The sequence below is a fragment of the Zophobas morio genome, unplaced genomic scaffold (assembly GCF_036711695.1).
Source record: "Zophobas morio isolate AGI-343-1 ecotype UQ-CSIRO unplaced genomic scaffold, CSIRO_AGI_Zmor_V1 ptg000004l, whole genome shotgun sequence".
Lineage (NCBI taxonomy): Eukaryota > Metazoa > Arthropoda > Insecta > Coleoptera > Tenebrionidae > Zophobas > Zophobas morio.
This window is the reverse complement of record NW_026972109.1, coordinates 3400578-3419845: the sequence shown is the minus strand read 5'-3', so window position 1 is coordinate 3419845 and position 19268 is coordinate 3400578. Positions and strand designations below refer to the sequence as shown.

The 19268-nt window shown below is 38.9% G+C and overlaps 5 protein-coding genes across 6 annotated transcripts; all 5 read left to right on the top strand.

The window, feature by feature from the left end:
- Positions 1-381: 381 nt before the first annotated feature.
- Positions 382-1671, top strand: LOC135137687 (uncharacterized). 2 transcript variants are annotated; one of them, XM_064067405.1, is made up of 3 exons: positions 382-1028; positions 1086-1239; positions 1293-1671. In XM_064067405.1, exons 1-3 carry the CDS (start codon positions 848-850, stop codon positions 1618-1620), a joined length of 663 nt encoding a protein of 220 aa, XP_063923475.1. In that variant the 5' UTR covers positions 382-847; the 3' UTR covers positions 1621-1671. The 2 variants fall into 2 exon arrangements, with proteins under 2 accessions (XP_063923475.1, XP_063923482.1); XM_064067412.1 differs by having other exon boundaries at positions 933-1028; positions 1103-1239.
- A 34-nt stretch (positions 1672-1705) lies between these two features.
- Positions 1706-3856, top strand: LOC135133654 (cullin-4A-like). The gene has a single exon (XM_064062113.1). It carries the CDS (start codon positions 1706-1708, stop codon positions 3854-3856), a length of 2151 nt encoding a protein of 716 aa, XP_063918183.1.
- A 58-nt stretch (positions 3857-3914) lies between these two features.
- LOC135137675 (4-aminobutyrate aminotransferase, mitochondrial-like) lies at positions 3915-12303 on the top strand. The gene is made up of 6 exons (XM_064067394.1): positions 3915-4039; positions 4091-4206; positions 4255-4422; positions 7592-7672; positions 11038-11699; positions 11760-12303. The coding sequence occupies exons 1-6, from the start codon at positions 4003-4005 to the stop codon at positions 12145-12147; spliced, it is 1452 nt and encodes a 483-aa protein (XP_063923464.1). The 5' UTR covers positions 3915-4002; the 3' UTR covers positions 12148-12303.
- A 65-nt stretch (positions 12304-12368) lies between these two features.
- On the top strand, positions 12369-14018 carry LOC135133644 (4-aminobutyrate aminotransferase, mitochondrial-like). The gene is made up of 5 exons (XM_064062103.1): positions 12369-12518; positions 12569-12817; positions 12863-13524; positions 13577-13845; positions 13892-14018. The coding sequence occupies exons 1-5, from the start codon at positions 12369-12371 to the stop codon at positions 14011-14013; spliced, it is 1452 nt and encodes a 483-aa protein (XP_063918173.1). The 3' UTR covers positions 14014-14018.
- A 112-nt stretch (positions 14019-14130) lies between these two features.
- On the top strand, positions 14131-19235 carry LOC135133635 (4-aminobutyrate aminotransferase, mitochondrial-like). The gene is made up of 7 exons (XM_064062092.1): positions 14131-14182; positions 14230-14339; positions 14400-14567; positions 17950-18030; positions 18078-18739; positions 18796-19064; positions 19111-19235. Exons 1-7 carry the CDS (start codon positions 14149-14151, stop codon positions 19233-19235), a joined length of 1449 nt encoding a protein of 482 aa, XP_063918162.1. The 5' UTR covers positions 14131-14148.
- Positions 19236-19268: the final 33 nt, after the last annotated feature.

The window sequence follows — 19268 nt, the reverse complement described above, 5'->3', positions numbered from 1 at the left end:
ATTCTCTCAGATTCTTTCGAATTTAATTTCTTTCGAATATCCAAAATAAAAAATGAAGGCGGGTTCATAAACTATATTTATTGTGAAGACCTACTATTTCATATTTTGGGAGCCTGGAGAAAACTTGAAATTGTCAATATAGTCAATAACCATAATGAACATTTTTTATTTAATAATTATTTTATATATTTTTTAACTTCTTGGTTATAATTTCCAATTCTCTATCTTAATATTAGTATAATTATGAGAAGTCTATAGTCTATATATAAATTTTAAATAATATATATTTGTGTTGTGCTGGTGTAAAGAAATTATTTTATGAACGGTAAAGCAAAATTGTATTACTGGTTGCCTATATCCAACATGAAAACAAGTTTCTGAAATAAAAATAATAGAACTTGAATAAATAAAATATTGCAAAATATGCAGTGCTGTATTATTGCTGGTAAAATGAGTATCCATTTCCAGCACGTGATCTCTAAGTTGGTATTGTAGGTTACTGTATTTTAATTTTCATAAAATCACAAATAAATTGAATTCATTGTAGAGAATGAGCGCGTTTTCTTCATTATTTGAAAATATATCGTAAACATAAATCCAGTAAAATTAAATTATGGGTTCCTGGTCAACCGACGAACTGGCGACCGAACGGAATTCTCCTCTCCCCGTTCCGTCCCGCCGGCGGTATTGATCGCAGATTCTCCCAGCTGATCTCGACCGAGACGTCCTTGAACACATTCCGTCCGTTCACGCAGCGACAACCTCGACGGAATTCGGTCGTGTTCGGGGCGTTTCGGCCCACATTTCCGCCGCCGATGCGATCAGTTTTATTTTAAGACGCACAGAAATGGCTCCTTTGTTGCTAAGTATGGAAAAGTTGATAACAGAAGTGGAAAAACAGCCCTGCATTTGGAATATCCATCACACTAGCTATTTCGACAAACAGCTAAAAACGAAAGTGTGGCAGAAAATATGTCGGGAGTTTTTTCCAGACACGGGAAAAGACTCGGTAGATGAAACTAGTAAAAGTAAGTGATGATTTTTTTAAATTGTCGAGTCTTAGTGAGAATGCGCTTAACTTTTAGTTGTTTTTATGCAAAAGAAGTGGAAATCGGTGAGGGACTACTACATAAAGCAGCGGAAAGAGGTGGATGGGGCTGGGTTTTCGAAACGGAAAAAGTATATTTATTTTGATATGCTTCGTTTTTTGGAAAGTAGTTCAGGTTTGAAACCTATCAGGTAATTTTTGTATTATTCGTTGTTTATTTTGTTTTATGATAATTTTTTGGTAGCGATAGATCCGACTTACCAGGTAGTTCTATCAAACCCGACGAACTAAGTCAAGAAGACAGCTTAGAACTATCGCAAGAAGGCAAAGAAGACTTTATAAAGCAAGAAGAATTCGAAGAACATGATCTTTCAGAACCCGAACCCGAACCAGAACTAGAACAACTGTGTCATTCCACGTTCACAACGAAGAGAACAGAAATCGACGAAGACGAAATGTTCCTCTTGTCACTTTTACCGTCAATCAGAAAACTCGACCCTTTACAGAAGTTGAATTTTAAGCTAGAAGTGATGAAATCTCTCAAGAACGTGCAATTTCCAACCACCAACTAACCTTATTGTTTCTAAGCAAATATATATTTTTTAATAAATTGTTAGTTGTCACCACTTACTATTATCTAGTAGGTAACCTTTCAAAATGTCATCGAAGAAAAATCTTCTCACGATTCGCAATTTCCGCGGATTTCCCCAAATCCCGTCGGAGAACAACGAGCAGAAATGGTTGAAACTAGAATCAGAAATTACTGCCATCTTCAGTTCCACAGATTACAACAATTCGCTTGAGGAGTTATACAGGATAGCTGAAGACTTGTACACCCAGAGGTACTCTCCCCTACTCTACAATCTTCAAACTCTGATAGAAACGTATCTCAACCAACAACTGGAAGTGATAGCTTCCGAAGACGACAATATTCTAGAAATCATAGACGACTTCTGGAAAGAGTTCTGTCGCCATATTAAAACCGTCAAGAATATTTTTTTGTACTACGACCGCTCCCCCAAGTTCTTCAAATACAACACCGTCCAGAGCATCAGTCTCGGGTTGTTTACAAGCGTCATCGTGCTCAGTTCTATCGTCAAGAAGAAGATAATCAAAGAAATGCTTGACGCTATTGAAGCTGAAAGGTGCTTCCGATCTTTCGATCAACGATTACTGTTGAAATCAGTCACAGAGATGTTCAACGCCCTCCAAATCTACGACGAAATCTTCGTCGGGGATTTCTTAAAGTCAACAGAAGACTTCTATGAAGACGAAGGTGCAAAAATCATTCAAATCATGGACGTTCCACAGTACCTATCGCACGTGAATCAAAGAATAGCGCAAGAACAAGAACGAGTTAGAAATTGTTTGAACAAATCGTCAGAAATTCCACTTCTAGACATAGTTTACAAACAACTAATCGAAAACCACATTTCTGAAATCCTAAACAAAGGCTTCGACGAATTGATTGACAAAAACATGTATCAAGAGTTAGTCTTGGTGTATAAACTCTTCCAGAAAATCTCCAACGGTACGAAACACCTAATCACCTACTTCAAAGAGTACATCATCAAAAAAGGCACCACAATCACCGACGTCAAAAACGAGAAAAACATGATTCAAGATCTACTCAACTTTAAGGACGATCTTGATAAGATTATCGTGTTGTCGTTCGACAACAAGAAAGAGTTTCATGAATGCGTTCGAGTGGCTTTTAAGAACTTTATCAACGGTTGTCATGCCAAAAGTGCGCAGCTACTGGCTAAGTACCTCGACGTCAAGCTACGTGGAAAAGACATCAGCGACGACGATCTAGAAGTCATTTTGACGAAAGTCATCAAGTTGTTCAAGCACGTGCAAGGCAAGGATATTTTCGAAGCGTTTTACAAGAAGTTGCTAGCGAAACGACTGCTTCTTGGAAAATCGGCCAACCAAGATGCTGAAAATAGCATGATTTCGAAGCTGAAAGACGAGTGCGGGAGTGCTTTCACTTCGAACATTGAGGGGATGTTTCAGGATATCAATCTAAGTAAGAGTATTAACACTTCGTTTAAACAGAAGTTGAAGAATCAGGAGAGTGGATTTGGGTCGGATTTTTCCGTTAACGTGTTGACTAGTAGTTACTGGCCGAACTACCCCAACTACAACGTGAATTTACCATGTGAACTGGTTACGTATCAGCAGAATTTTCAAAAATTCTACTTGAGTAACCACAGTGGAAGGAAGCTTCTATGGCAACCCAGTTTGGGTCACTGTTTGATTAAAGCGTTCTTCGAGTGCGGGTGCAAGGAACTCCAAGTGTCACTCTTCCAGACGATAGTACTTTTACTATTCAACGCAGCGACAGAAATGGGTTTTAAAGAAATCCAAGAATCTACTAACTTGGAGGAATTCGAGCTTAAACGCACTTTGTTGTCACTGGTCTACGGAAAAGCAAAAATTCTCCTAAAAAGTCCAAAAAGTCGCGACATTGAAGACGAAGATGTCTTTAGTTTCAACAACAAGTTCACAGATAAGTTGTTCCGAGTCAAGATTAATCAAATTCAGTTGCAGGACTCACCCGAAGAGGAAAAGGAAACTGAGAAGAACGTTCTAGTCGATAGGCAATTTCAGATCGATGCTGCTATAGTGCGGATAATGAAAAATAAAAAAAGTATTAAACACTATATGCTGGTGCGGGAGTTGTACAAGGTTTTGGATATCCCGGTCAACCAGACTGACTTAAAGAAAAGAATTGAGTTGTTGATAGAGCGGGAATACATGGAACGGGATAAAGAAAATAAATCAAATTATATTTACATTGCTTAGTTAATAAAGTTCACTTTTGGATTATTTGTTGTTTAATTGAGGAATGAGTGGGAGCTTTTACGCCTGCGCTCGACGATTCCACTTCGTCGCTCAATAATTCAGAAACCCGGCGAAATTGCTACAGGGTAGTTAGCTTAAAGTGTAAAATGTGGTCCAGAACGATAAAAAACTGTGCAAAATTGAGTGAGTGTTGTCGTTTTTGTTGTTCCAACATGTTTGAAATTCAATTTCTAGATAATGTTCGTGGGGCTGTTACTTTGGTACAAGGGGAACCCAATGGGCCTTCTGTCACGACGGAAATTCCAGGACCGAAGTCAAAAAAATTACTTGACGAATTAAAGTCCATACAGGTATACAATTTCACGTTCTTAATAACATTATTGTCATATTTTTTTTAGCAATCAGAATCTGTACAGATGTTTGTTAATTATGATAAATCGTTCGGAAATTATTTAGTCGATGCTGATGATAATGTTCTTCTGGACACTTTCACGCAAATTTCATCCGTACCGTTAGGCTATAATCACCCAGAGTTGTTAAAAGTGTTCGATGACCAAAAGAACATGGTACGTATTTTTAATACAGTTCATAGGATAGTAGAGTTTTTATTTGACGATTACATATTTTGGAAATTTAAAATTATTTTCAGATATACTTGCAAAATATAAGCCCCACCCACCCGCCCTGTCTCAATTGTGATGATTATTTTATTCGTCGTGAGTCAAGAGGGTGGAGCTTATTTTCAAAATCCATGTTTCCCAACAAAAATTTACCATTTTGAACATGTTTGAAGTTTCTTGTTGTGAAAAGAAGGCTACGTATATTAAAAAAAATAAAATAAAATATGAGCCCCACCCACCCACCCTATTTCAATTGTGATGAATTTTTTATTGGTTGTTAGACCAAAGGGCAACTAAAATTTAGCATTTTGAACATGTTTTTGAGTATTGGGTTGTTCAAAGAATACTATGTACCTTAAGAAAAAATAAAGCCAAAGATTAGGCCCCACCCATAACCACGCCGATCTCAATTCTCAATTGTGACAAATTTTTCATTCGTTGTTAGATCGAGGGGCGGGGCTTAATTGCAAGATCCATATTTATCTACAAGAATTTACTATTTTAAACATGTATTAAGTTTCTTATTCTGAAAAGACGACTACGTATATTAAGAAAAAAGGGAAAATATAAGCCCCGCCCACCCACCCTGTCTCAAGTGTGATGATATTCTTTTTAATCGTCGAAATCCAAAGGAGCAGAATTTCATAGGACAATCCTTATTATTTCTCTACAAGAAATTACCATATAAGACATGTTTTTCATTATGGTGTTATTCAAAGAATACTATGTAGGTATATTAAGAAAAAATTAAAGCCAAAGATTAAACCCCACCCATACCTGCCCTGATCTTCTTCATCTTTAAACGTGTTTTAAGAGTTTACGAATAAAAAAATCATCACAATTGGGATAGGGCGGGTGGGCGGGGTTTAATATTTTGCCCTTTTTCTTAATATACATAGTATTTTTTCACGATACTCAAAAACATGTTTTTAATTTCTTGTACAGAAATAAGTATTTTGCAGTTAAGCTCCACCCCCTTGGTTAACGGCGAATAAAAAAAATCATCACAATTGGGATAGGGCGGGTGGGCGGGGTTTAATATTTTGCCTTTTTTTCTTAATATACATAGTATTCTTTCACGATACGCAAAAACATGTTTTTAATTTCTTGTAAAGAAATAAGTATTTTGCAGTTAAGCTCCGCCCTCTTGCTTAACGGCGAATGAAAAAAATCATTACAATTGAGATAGGGCGGGTGGGCGGGTTTTACATTTAGCCTTTTTGTTTTAATATGTGTAGACCTCTTTTCACAACAAGAAACTTAAGACATGTTTAAAATGGAAAATTTGTATAAGGAAATATCGATTTCTAAGAGGTTCTAAGTTTCTTGTTGTGAAAAGAATCCTGCGTATATTAAACAAAAAGGAAAAATATATATACTTACATTTGTTTAATATATGCAGTCTCCATTATTCATTCTTCATAATAAGAAACTTAACAAATGTATAAAATAGTGTAAATTTTTGTAGCGAAATATGGATGTTGCAACTATGCTCCGCCCCTCGATATGACAACAAATGAAAAATGCATCACAATTGAAATCGAGGCGCGTATAGGAGGGGCATAATCTTTGGCTCTTTTTACTTAATACACGTAGTTTTGTTTAGACAGCACGATTACTTAAGAACATGTTTCACATGATAATTCTTTGGAAAAAAATGAGGATTGCCACTAAGCTCATGGTCATGACGAATAAAAAAAAAATCGCAATTGAGGTAGGGCTGGTGGGCGGGGCTTAAATATATTTTTCTTAATATGCGCAGTCTCATTTTCATAACAAGACACTTAAATCATGTTTAAAATAGTAAATATTTGTAGCGAAATACGAATGTTGCAACTATGCGCCGCCCCGCGGTATAACAAAAATCATCATTATATAAGTATATTTATTTTCTTAATATGCGCAATCTGCTTTTCATAACCTTCAAATATGTTAAAGTAGTAAATTTTTGTAGTGATATATGGATGTTGCAGTTATGCTCCGCCCTTCGTTATGACAACGAATGAGAAATTCAAATCAATTTAGATAGGGGCGGCTATTGGTGGGGCTTAATCTTTGGCTCTTTTTACTTAGTACATGTTATTTTTTTTACAACACGATTATTTAAGAACATGTTTCTCATGGAAATTTCTTGGAGAAAAATGAAGATTGCCATTAAGTTCCACCCCCATGCCAATGAGGAATAAAAAAAATCATCACAATTGAGATAGGGCGGGTGGGCGGGGCTTATAATGTATATTATTATTTTCTTACTATGTGCATTCTGCTTTTCATAACAAGAAACTTAAAATATGTTTAAAATAGTAAATTTTTGGAGCAGTATATGAATGTTGCAATTATGCTCCGCCCCTCCCTATGACAACAAATGAAAAATTTATTACAATTGACATCGGGGCGACTATAGGTGGGGCTTAATATTTTACTTTTGTTACTCAATACATGTAGTTTTTTTTTTAATAACATGATTACTTAAGAACATGTCTCACATGGAAATTTCTTGGGAAAAAATGAAGATTGCCATTAAGCTCCACCCCCATGCTCACGACGAATAAAAAAATCATCACAATTGAGATAGGGCGGGTGGCCGGGGCTTATAATGTATATTATTATTTTCTTAATATGTGCATTCAGCTTTTCATAACAAGAAAGTTAAAATATGTTTGAAATAGTAATTTTTTGTAGCGAAATATGGATGTTGCAACTATGCTCCGCCCTTCGGTATGACAACAAATGAAAAATTCATCACAATTGAGATAGGGCGGGTGGGCGCTGATTATATATATTTTTTATATCTTAATATGCGCAGTCTTCTTTTCATAACAAGAAACTTGAAACATAATTAAAATAGTAAATTTTTGTACTCTGGTCCAATTTGAAGTTATATTTCCACAATATTTTTATTTACATATTTAAGTCTATATTTTAATTTTTGAACTCCAAATATTTATCTATTATTTTTTTTATTTAAAGATTCCTGGAAAAAAATGAATTTTCAAATATTCAAGTTTAAGATTTAAGCTTCTCGAAAAAATTGTTAAACGAAAATACGTTAACAAAAAGTAAATAATATCAAATTAATTTTTCCCTTGTGACGAAAATCTTTTATTATTTATAGAAACGTCTAATCAACAGGCCTGCACTTGGGGTGTTTCCTGGAGAAGATTGGCCCAGAAGACTTCAAAACATTATCAATGAGGTAAGAGTTAAATATATTCCGATTTGGGAAAATCACTGTTATCTTAGCAAGTATTAGCTCCGCCCACCCGCCCTTTATTTTCTTAGAGGGTTCGTCATTTGGAAAAATTCGTCTTGTCTTGGCAAGTCGTAGCCCCGCCCACCCACCCTTTATTTTCTTAGAGGGTTCGTCATTTGCCAAAATTCGTCTTGTCTTGGCAAGTCCTAGCCCCGCCCACCCGCCCTTTACTTTCTTAGAGAGTAGGTCCTTTGCCAAATCAGTCTTATCTTAGCTCCGTCTACTCATCTTTCACTTTCTTAGAAAGTAGATCCTTTGCCAAAATCAGTCTTATCTTGGGAAGTTCTAGCCCCGCCCACCCGCCCTTTATTTTCTTAGAGAGTAGGTTCTTTGCCAAATCAGTCTTATCTTAGCTCCGTCTACTCATCTTTTACTTTTTTAGAGAGTAGATCCTTTGCCAAATTCAGTCTTATCTTAACAAGTCCTAGCCCCGCCCACCCATCCTTTATTTTCTTAGAGGGTTCGTCATTTGGCAAAATTCGTCTTGTCTTGGCAAGTCCTAGCCCCGCCCACCCGCCCTTTACTTTCTTAGAGAGTAGGTCCTTTGCCAAATCAGTCTTATCTTAGCTCCGTCTACTCATCTTTCACTTTCTTAGAAAGTAGATCCTTTGCCAAAATCAGTCTTATCTTGGCAAGTTCTAGCCCCGCCCACTCGTCCTTTATTTTCTTAGAGAGTAGGTCCTTTGCCAGATCAGTCTTATCTTAGCTCCGTCTACTCATCTTTCACTTTCTTAGAAAGTAGATCCTTTGCCAAAATCAGTCTTATCTTGGCAAGTTCTAGCAGCGCCCACTCGCCCTTTATTTTCTTAGAGAGTAGGTACTTTGCCAAATCACTCTTATCTTAGCTCCGTCTACTCATCTTTTACTTTTTTAGAGAGTAGATCCTTTGCCAAATTCAATCTTATCTTGACAAGTCCTAGCCCCACCCTTTATTTTCTTAGAGGGTTCGTCATTTGGCAAAATTCCTCTTATCTTGACAAGTCCTAGCCCCGCCCACCCGCCCTTTATTTTCTTAGAGGGTTCGTCATTTGGCAAAATTCGTCTTGTCTTGGCAAGTCCTAGCCCCGCCCACCCGCCCTTTACTTTCTTAGAGAGTAGGTCCTTTGCCAAATCAGTCTTATCATAGCTCCGTCTACTCATCTTTCACTTTCTTAGAAAGTAGATCCTTTGCCAAAATCAGTCTTATCTTGGCAAGTTCTAGCCCCGCCCACTCGCCCTTTATTTTCTTAGAGAGTAGGTCCTTTGCCAGATCAGTCTTATCTTAGCTCCGTCTACTCATCTTTCACTTTCTTAGAAAGTAGATCCTTTGCTAAAATCAGTCTTATCTTGGCAAGATCTAGCCCCGCCCACTCGCCCTTTATTTTCTTAGAGAGTAGGTCCTTTGCCAAATCAGTCTTATCTTAGCTCCGTCTACTCATCTTTTACTTTTTTAGAGAGTAGATCCTTTGCCAAATTTAGTCTTATTTTGGCAAGTCCTAGCCCCGCCCACCCACCCTTTATTTTCTTAGAGGGTTCGTCATTTGGCAAAATTCCTCTTATCTTGACAAGTCCTAGCCCCGCCCACCCACCCTTTATTTTCTTAGAGGGTTCGTCATTTGGCAAAATTCCTCTTATCTTGACAAGTCCTAGCCCCGCCCACCCGCCCTTTATTTTCTTAGAGGGTTTGTCATTTGGCAAAATTCGTCTTGTCTTGGCAAGTCCTAGCCCCGCCCACCCGCCCTTTACTTTCTTAGAGAGTAGGTCCTTTGCCAAATCAGTCTTATCATAGCTCCGTCTACTCATCTTTCACTTTCTTAGAAAGTAGATCCTTTGCCAAAATCAGTCTTATCTTGGCAAGTTCTAGCCCCGCCCACTCGCCCTTTATTTTCTTAGAGAGTAGGTCCTTTGCCAGATCAGTCTTATCTTAGCTCCGTCTACTCATCTTTCACTTTCTTAGAAAGTAGATCCTTTGCCAAAATCAGTCTTATCTTGGCAAGTTCTAGCCCCGCCCACTCGCCCTTTATTTTCTTAGAGAGTAGGTCCTTTGCCAGATCAGTCTTATCTTAGCTCCGTCTACTCATCTTTCACTTTCTTAGAAAGTAGATCCTTTGCCAAAATCAGTCTTATCTTGGCAAGATCTAGCCCCGCCCACCCACCCTTTATTTTCTTAGAGGGTTCGTCATTTGGCAAAATTCCTCTTATCTTGACAAGTCCTAGCCCCGCCCACCCACCCTTTATTTTCTTAGAGGGTTCGTCATTTGGCAAAATTCCTCTTACCTTGACAAGTCCTAGCCCCGCCCACCCGCCCTTTATTTTCTTAGAGAGTAGGTCCTTTGCCAAATCAGTCTTATCTTAGCTCCGTCTACTCATCTTTTACTTTCTTAGAAAGTAGTTCCTTTGCCAAAATCAGTCTTATCTTGGCAAGTCCTAGCCCCGCCCACCCGCCCTTTATTTTCTTAGAGAGTAGGTTCTTTGCCAAATCAGTCTTATCTTAGCTCCGTCTACTCATCTTTTACTTTTTTAGAGAGTAGATCCTTTGCCAAATTCAGTCTTATCTTGGCAAGTCCTAGCCCCGCCCACCCGCCCTTTATTTTCTTAGAGAGTAGGTCCTTTGCCAAATCAGTCTTATCTTAGCTCCGTCTACTCACCTTTTATTTTCTTAGAGAGTAGATCCTTGCCAAAATCAGACTTATCTTGGCAAATCCTAGCCCCGCCCACCCGCCCTTTATTTTCTTAGAGAGTAGGTGATTTGCCAAAATCAGTCTTATCTTGGCAAGTACTAGCCCCGCCCACCCACCCTGTGTTTTTTCAAAGAGTACGTTCTTTGCCAAAATCGGTGTTACCTTGTATTTTTTCAGAGAGTATGTCATTTGCCAAAAAAATGAAGTTCAGGACTGAATAATCAAAGCATTAATGGAATTACATACATATTCTTATTCATATTTTTGAGTATTATGTTGGAAAAGCTTATTAGAAAATTTCTATTTAACAGTCTTACCTGTAACATATCTTAGATATTTGCTTTTTTGGCCTGACTTGACATGACCTGACTTGCCCAGGCCAGACCAGATCTGACCTGACCAAATTTGACCTGTTCTAACATGATCTAGCCTGACGTGATCCGACCTGACCTTCTTTTCCTTCGGAGGACAAGGTTGGGTCTTCTACCCTCTAAAACACCTCTTGATATTTTCCTGTCATCCAAGCCCGGTTGACAGATAATTGAAGACCTGACTAGACCTGACCTGACCTGACTAGACCTGACCTGACCTGACTAGACCTGACCTGACCTGACAAAATTCACTTGAAAAAAAATTCTTAACTTCCAGATCTCCCCCAACTTGCCCAACATCACCACCATGATGTGCGGCTCCTGCTCCAACGAAAACGCCTTCAAAAACATCTTCATAGCCTACCAGCGCAGACTACGAGGCGACGTCGACTTCACTCTTGAAGAAAAAACCTCCTGTCTCATGAACCAACCCCCCGGGTGCCCAAAACTCTCCATCCTCTCCTTCCTCAACGGCTTCCACGGACGCACTCTAGGCTCCTTGTCGACAACCCACTCCAAGTACATCCACAAAATCGACGTGCCAGCTTTCGATTGGCCGGTGGCCCACTTCCCCCAATACAAATACCCCCTAGACGAGCACGAACGCGAAAATAGCGACGAAGACAACAAGTGCTTGGAGGAAGTGGAGGATTTGGTGGTACAATACGAAAAGAAGGGTGCGCCAGTGGCTGGAATTATCGTAGAACCTATCCAGTCCGAAGGAGGGGACAACGAAGCGTCGAATTATTTCTTCCAGGGGTTGCAGAAAATTGCCAAGAAATATAACGCGTATTTTTTGATTGATGAAGTGCAGACTGGGGGAGGCCCGACGGGGAAGTTTTGGTGTCACGAGTATTTTAATCTGGAAACGCCACCGGATGTTGTCACTTTTAGCAAAAAGATGCAACTTGGGGGTTATTTCCATAGTTCAGAAATGACGTAAGTGGTGATTTTTATTTAATTACATATTTAAATCGTTTTGTACTATTAATTTTGCAGACCTAGACAACCTTTTCGCGTTTTCAACACCTGGATGGGCGACCCTGGAAAGTTAATAGTTCTGGAAAGCATAATCAGAATTATTAAGGAACAGAAGCTTTTGGACAATGTCGTAACAACGGGACACAGACTGAAGAGCGGACTTTTACAGTTAGAAAATGAATTTCCTCATTTAATTAACTCGACCAGAGGACGGGGGACCTTTCTAGCCATTAATGCCACCAATGAGAAACTAAGGGATGACATTTTGAAACGACTGAAGGCTAAAGGGGTTCAGTCCGGGGGTTGTGGGGCACAAACTATTCGTCTACGACCAGCTTTAATCTTCCAAGAGCATCACGCCGACATATTTTTGGACATATTTAGACAAGTTCTAAAACAGTCGTAATCGTTCTGGTGATACCGAAAATCTTCCAAAAGTCTTCCAGATGGTGTTTCCACCGATGCAGCTGTATTTTGTTCAAAAGATTTTAGTTTTGTATTAATTAATTATTCCAGTGAGTGTTTTATGTTTAAAATAATAAATTAAATATTTAGATATGAATTTGACTTTTGTTGTCACTCACCCTTGTCATTTTATACTTTTGACTCTACAAACTTTGACTCCCAATGTGGTCAAAAATTGTAACAAGAAGAGTATTTTTTAAAGTGCGTTTTTGCTCGTCTCTTGTGCCGGAGGAACCTGAAGGTCCTTGCGTCCTAACAGACGTTCCAGGCCCCTGTTCCAGAAAATTAAAGAAAGACTTAGGGAAAGATCAGGTTGAGTCCTTATTTTTTCGAAATATGATTACTATTGTTATTATTTTTAGTACACCGGGGAAGTAACACTATTCGGTAATTACCAAAAGTCAATCGGAAATTATCTAGTCGATGCAGATGATAACGTACTTTTGGATATGTTCTCTCAAATAGCAACTCTTCCTCTCGGGTATAATCACCCCCAGCTATTAAAACTGTTCCAAGACGACAAAAAACTGAAAACCATGATTAATAGACCTGCACTTGGAGTCTTCCCTGGAGAAGATCAACCAAAACGAATTCATAGTTTAGTCAGTCAGGTAAGTACTTATTTCTCGTTCGTTGCAACAATAGTGGTAGTCTAGATCGCCCCTTGTTTGCCAAAAATCAACCTAATGATGTGCGGCGCCTGCGCAAATGAACAAGTTTTCAAAAACGTCTTCATAGCCTACCAGCGGAAGAAGCGAGGACAAGAAGGTTTCACAGACGAGGAAAAAACCACGGCTGTTATCAACCAGCCACCGGGAGCTCCAAACCTGTGTATACTATCATTCTGTGGAGGGCTACATGGTCGTGCCTTGGGTGCTTTAGCATCAACGCACACTAAGTACATCTACAAAATAGACTACCCGTCTCTCGACTGGCCAATAGCGTACTTCCCTCGGTATAGATATCCTCTAGACGAAAACGAACGCGAAAATATAGAAGAAGATAAAAAATCTCTGGCACACGTCGAAGAGTTGTTTGCTACTTACAAGAAAAAGGAAACTCCGGTGGCTGGGGTTATAGTAGAACCTATACAGGGTGAAGGTGGTAATAATGAAGCCTCGGCGCTATATTTTCAAGAGTTGCAAAAAATCATAAAGAGGAATAACGCATATTTGGTGTTTAACGAAATTCAAACTGGAGGAGGTAGTACTGGGAAGTTTTGGTGTCACGAATACTTCGATTTACCGGTACCACCGGACGCTGTTACCTTTAGTAAGAAATTCGCTGTAGCGGGGTACTTCCACAGCGACGAATTAACGTAATTTTAATAGTTTTGTTGTAATTGTACGTCACTAAATTCGGTATTACAGACCTGATAAGCCATTTCGGGTGTTTAACACCTGGATGGGTGACCCCGGAAAAGTCATAATCCTCGAAGCTATTATTAAAGTCATGCGAGAGCAAGATCTTCTAGACAATGTGCTGAAAGTTGGTGCCCGACTGAAGTGCGGGCTTGTTGAGTTAGAAGAGGAATTTTGCGAGATCATGGATTCGGTTCGAGGAGTTGGCACTTTTTTGGCGTTTAATATTGCCAATGAGGAATTGAGGGACACTGTGTTGCACAAATTGCTTCGCAAAGGTTAGTAAATTTGCAACCATTCTTAGTTCCAAAATGATTGTTCCAGGTGTTGTGTTAGGTCGTTGTGGCGAATCGGGACTTCGGCTTAGACCAGCCTTAATCTTTCAAGAGCATCACGCCGATATTTTTTTGGACATACTTAGACAAGTTCTAAAACAATGCAAGTAACAAACCTCGGTTATAGTTTTGTATTTTATGTTTGAAAGTACCATAATAAATTGTCTAGATATGAATTTTGACTTTTACTGTCATCATTGTCATTAGTCACCAATTTTGAGCCATATTACACTCATAATCACAACGATGTGGTCAAAAATAGTCAAAAATAGAGTGTCCAGTAAGTACTTTAATCATTTAACAATTGTTAGATAATATTTTTTGAAGTACGATTTTGGTCGTCTCTCGTACCGGACGAACCTGAAGGCCCCTGCGTACTAACAGACGTTCCAGGTCCCTGTTCCAAAAAATTAAAAAAAGACTTGGGCAAAATGCAGGTTCCAACAATTTTCAAAAATTATTTCTCTGGACTCAAAATTATCGAAGTCAAATTTTAGTATGCCGGAGCAGTAAAAGTCTTCGGCAATTACCAAAAATCAATTGGAAATTATCTAGTAGATGCCGATGATAACGTCCTTTTGGATATGTACGCCCAAATATCAACCCTTGCCCTCGGATATAATCATCCCGAGCTACTGAAAGTGTTTCAAGATGAGAAAAATTTGGTAAGTCATAGTAAAGCTCAGACTATATGCAGAAAAAAAACATGTTACTATGTATGTTGTATTAAAGTTTATTATTATTATTATACCGAATGTCTGGAAAAAACGTAATTTTATAAAAGTAAAATCCAACTAAACACTAGAAAAGATGTTCAAAATTCCTGCCTTGTGCATATAAGTAAGCTCGTAATGTTTCCAAATTTTGATCGTTTTTTATAAAAGTAAGCTAAGTTTAGCTTTTTTCTAGTTTTATGAGCAAACAATAGCCCCGCCCACCCACCCCTTCGTCATTCCAGTGACTACTCTTAATAGTGTAGAGTTCTATGTTAGCAACTTTTAGCCCCGCCCACCCACCCCTTCGTCATTCCAGTGACTACTCTTAATATTGTTCAATTCCATGTTAGCAAGTTTTAGCCCCGCCCACCCACCCCTTCGTCTTTCCAGTGACTATTCTTAATATTGTTCAGTCCTATGTTTGCAAGTTTTAGCCCCGCCCACCCACCCCTTCGTCATTCCAGTGACTACTCTTAATATTGTTCAGTTCTATATTAGCAAGTTTTAGCCCCGCCCACCCGACCTCTATTTTCTTAGTAGGTATATAATTTGGCACAATCAGTCTTATCTTAGCGAATGTTAGCCAAACCCACCCTTTATTTTTTTTAAAGAGTATGTCATTTATCAAAATCAGTCTTACGTTAACAAGTACTAGCCCCGCCCCCCTTGGCGGATATGTAACTTGCCACAGTTAGTCTTATCTGAGCAAGTACTAGCTAAGATAAAACTGATTTTGGCAAAGGACATACCTTCTAAGAAAAGAGAGGGTGGGTGGGCGGGGCTAGTAGCTGCTAAGATAAGACTGATTTTGGCAAATGAGATATCCGCTAAGAAAAGAGAGGGCGGGTGGGCGGGGTTAAAACTTGCTAAGATAACACTGACTTTGGCAAATAATATACCCTCTAAGAAAAGAGAGGGTGGGTGGGCGGGGCTAATACCTGCTATGATAAAATTGATTTTGGCAAATGAGATATCCTCTAAGAAAAGAGAGGGAGGGCGGGTGATTGGGGCTAGTACCTGCTAAGATAACGCTGACTTTGGCAAATGACATACCCTCTAAGAAAAGAGAGGGTGGGTGGTGGGCGGGGCTAGTAGCTGCTAAGATAAAACTGATTTTGGCAAATGAGATATCCTCTAAGAAAAGAGAGGGCGGGTGGGCGGGGCTAAAACTTGCTAAGATAACACTGACTTTGGCAAATAATATACCCTCTAAGAAAAGAGAGGGTGGGCGGGTGGGGCTAGTAGCTGCTAAGATAAGACTGATTTTGGCAAATGAGATATCCGCTAAGAAAAGAGAGGGCGGGTGGGCGGGGCTAAAACTTTGCTAAGATAACACTGACTTTGGCAAATAATATACCCTCTAAGAAAAGATAGGGTGGGTGGGCGAAGCTAGTAGCTGCTAAGATAAGGCTGATTTTGGCAAATGAGATATCTGCTAAGAAAAGAGAGGGCGGGTGGGCGGGGCTAAAACTTGCTAAGATAACACTGACTTTGGCAAATGATATACCCTCTAAGAAAAGAGAGGGTGGGCGGGCGGGGCTAGTAGCTGCTAAGATAAGACTGATTTTGGCAAATGAGATATCCTCTAAGAAAAGAGAGGGAGTGCGGGTGGGTGGGGCTAGTACCTGCCAAGATAACGCTGACTTTGGCAAATGACATACCCTCTAAGAAAAGACAGGGGCTAGTATCTCCTAAGATAAGAGTGATTTTAGCAAATCAGATATAACTTAAATGACGGATCCTAAGAAATTTAATTAAATTATTATAAAAAAAGACACTACAGGCTCCAAAGCACTTTCAAATTCTTTCCAAACAGGAATACCTACAACCTCAAGACTGTTTTAAATTTTTCAAAAAAAAAGTCCAAAAATTGACTCAAAACCAGGTCAGGTCAGAATTCTCCAAAAATAGAACACCAAAGGTCCCCAAAATTTTTTTGAACAATTTCCAAAAAAAATCTCCATGGGCTCCCCAAATAGTACACCATGGGTACCCAAACACTGCGGCACTCAAGACTTTCAAATTCATAGAAAATAAAACACTGTGTGGTAACTCAAACTGCCCTCCTTAAAATGACACTTGAAAAAGTTTAAAAGACCCGCGAAAAATTCAACGGTCGCAAACTCGTCGTTGGAAATCACGGCTATAAATAAGCTGACAGCGTCATTGACTTCTATTCAGTACCTGCATCTTTTGTGCTGATGGCGCGGCCGCTAACTCGACAAGGAACCGCACACTCCGCTTCTGCTACGTGTTTCTGTGTTATTTAACCTCAATTCTATTTAAATGTTCAATATCTATAACCCTGACATTAAATTACAACCGAACAAGTGTTAAAGTTTCAAAAAGAACAATAAACACCATTTAAATTCGCCATATACTCTCGTGAAATCTTAAAATAGCAAAGAATTCTTATTTGAGATTAAGTCTGAACATCAGATTTTATGATGGAGGCATTGCAAATAATGGTCTAAATCAAAGGAATAAAATGCACGGCCCACATGACCCCCAATGTCGTTAATTTTCCAGAACAAAGAATTTACCTGAAGTCAAATTATACCACACTTTATCAACGATTCAAACGCAGAGTTTACATTATGTTAAATTATGCCACACGTTATCAACGATTCAAACAAAGAGTTTACTTTATGTTAAATGATGCCTTGAACCAAGTGATTGGCTACTTAAAACCATTAGCTTTGAGAGTTTATATCGTAGATTGTCCTCAGCTTATCCCACACAAAACACATGATAAATAAACAACAAAAAATGTATTAAGTGTTACGAGGAAAGCTCCTCGGTGATGTAATTTTCTACGTTGCGAGAAAAATATCTCGGTGATGTGATGATGATAACGATAATAACAATGATAACTGCCTAAAGGGAAAAAATGTATAATCCCCCCATACCTCAGTTCACGATATTAGGAATTCACCGTACTTTCTACGGTCTTTTTTCCAGAGTTTGGGAACGTTAGGTTAATTTAACTGGCGTAAATGAACTATAAGCAATCTTGGGTGAGGAATTAAGAAGTGTTATAATGTAACACTTAAGTATAAGCATCCAGAAACGTTATTCATAATTAGACAAACAAAGAATAAGTCCTGACTAAGTGAGTTTCATCAAACCTCAGGACCGTTAAATTGTGTTAGACTTAGGGCCAATTTCATAACAAGTTAAAAAAATTTTAAAGCTCCTTTAACTTGATTATGAAATCGGCTCTTAGTTAACGATTAAAATCCTAATATGAACTGTATTAAAATTAAAATTTTCACCAATTCGAGCCTTAGTCATCACAAGATTTAAGATTTATCAAGTACTTTTTCGCTAGAAAACGATGATTAACAGACCCGCACTTGGAGTGTTCCCTGGAGAAGACCAACCAAAACGAGTCCACAGCGTAGTCAGCCAGGTAAAACGCGTTTAATTAAAAATCACAAAAAAGTAGTACCGTTCTAGATCGCCCCTTGCTTACCCAAAATCAACCTCATGATGTGCGGCGCCTGCGCTAACGAACAAACCTTCAAGAACGTCTTCATAGCCTACCAGCGCAAGAAGCGAGGAAAAAAAGACTTCACAGACGAGGAAAAACACACCGCTGTGATAAACCAGCCACCGGGAGCGCCAAACCTGTGTATACTATCATTCGCTGGGGCGTTCCACGGTCGTACCACGGGTGCTTTGGCGACGACGCACACCAAATTCATCCACAAAATAGACTTTCCGTCTTTGGACTGGCCCGTAGCTCACTTTCCTCTTTATAAATATCCTCTAGGTGAACACGAACGCGAAAACGCAGTCGAAGACAAAAAGTCGCTGGCTCAAGTGGAGGATTTGATTGCTACGTACAACAAGAAGGACACTCCGGTGGCTGGGGTGATAGTGGAGCCTATACAAAGCGAGGGTGGTAATAACGAAGCATCACCGAAGTATTTTCAAGAGTTGCAAAAAATTGTGAAGAAGAATAACGCGTATTTGGTGTTTGATGAAGTGCAGACGGGAGGAGGTGGTACTGGGAAGTTTTGGTGTCATGAGTACTTTGACTTGGCGACACCACCAGACGTTGTTACTTTTAGTAAGAAGTTCTGTCTAGGGGGATACTTTCACAGCGACGAATTAACGTATAGTTGTTTATAAATTTGTTTCTTTGTGACTAATGAATTATTATTCATTACAGACCGGATAAACCATTTCGAGTGTTTAACACCTGGATGGGGGACCCTGGAAAAGTTATAATGTTAGAAACTATTATTAGGGTGATGAGAGAGCAAGATTTGTTGGATAATGTACAAGAAGCTGGTGCCCGACTGAAGTGCGGGCTTTTTGAATTGGAAGAAGAGTTTAGTGAGATTATGAATTCAGTGAGAGGACCTGGGACTTTTTTGGCGTTTAATATTGTTAAACCGGAATTGAGGGACACCGTTTTACAAAAACTGCTACAAAAAGGTTAGCAAATTTGCTAAAATTCGTGTTCTTGGAGTGCTTTTTTCAGGTGTTTTGTGTGGTGGTTGTGGCGATTTGGGAATCCGGTTTAGACCAGCGTTAATCTTCCAAAAACATCACGCTGAAATAGTGTTAGATAAGCTACGGGAGGTATTGAACGAGTTGAATTGTTGAACTTATTGAAGTTTAAAATAAATACTTGTTACA

Bases quoted from the DNA above. Each gene is read 5' to 3' on its own strand.
- LOC135137687 (XM_064067405.1), top strand. From the start codon at position 848: ATGGCTCCTTTGTTGCTAAGTATGGAAAAGTTGATAACAGAAGTGGAA. The intron at 1,029-1,085 runs GTAAGTGATGAT...CTTAACTTTTAG, and splicing joins GGTAGATGAAACTAGTAAAA to TTGTTTTTATGCAAAAGAAG. The intron at 1,240-1,292 runs GTAATTTTTGTA...ATTTTTTGGTAG, and splicing joins TCAGGTTTGAAACCTATCAG to CGATAGATCCGACTTACCAG.
- LOC135133654 (XM_064062113.1), top strand. From the start codon at position 1,706: ATGTCATCGAAGAAAAATCTTCTCACGATTCGCAATTTCCGCGGATTT.
- LOC135137675 (XM_064067394.1), top strand. From the start codon at position 4,003: ATGTGGTCCAGAACGATAAAAAACTGTGCAAAATTGA. The intron at 4,207-4,254 runs GTATACAATTTC...TATTTTTTTTAG, and splicing joins ACGAATTAAAGTCCATACAG to CAATCAGAATCTGTACAGAT. The intron at 4,423-7,591 runs GTACGTATTTTT...TATTATTTATAG, and splicing joins TCGATGACCAAAAGAACATG to AAACGTCTAATCAACAGGCC.
- LOC135133644 (XM_064062103.1), top strand. From the start codon at position 12,369: ATGTGGTCAAAAATTGTAACAAGAAGAGTATTTTTTAAAGTGCGTTTT. The intron at 12,519-12,568 runs GTTGAGTCCTTA...TATTATTTTTAG, and splicing joins AAGACTTAGGGAAAGATCAG to TACACCGGGGAAGTAACACT. The intron at 13,846-13,891 runs GTTAGTAAATTT...TGATTGTTCCAG, and splicing joins GCACAAATTGCTTCGCAAAG to GTGTTGTGTTAGGTCGTTGT.
- LOC135133635 (XM_064062092.1), top strand. From the start codon at position 14,149: ATGTGGTCAAAAATAGTCAAAAATAGAGTGTCCA. The intron at 14,183-14,229 runs GTAAGTACTTTA...TATTTTTTGAAG, and splicing joins AGTCAAAAATAGAGTGTCCA to TACGATTTTGGTCGTCTCTC. The intron at 14,568-17,949 runs GTAAGTCATAGT...CTTTTTCGCTAG, and splicing joins TTCAAGATGAGAAAAATTTG to AAAACGATGATTAACAGACC.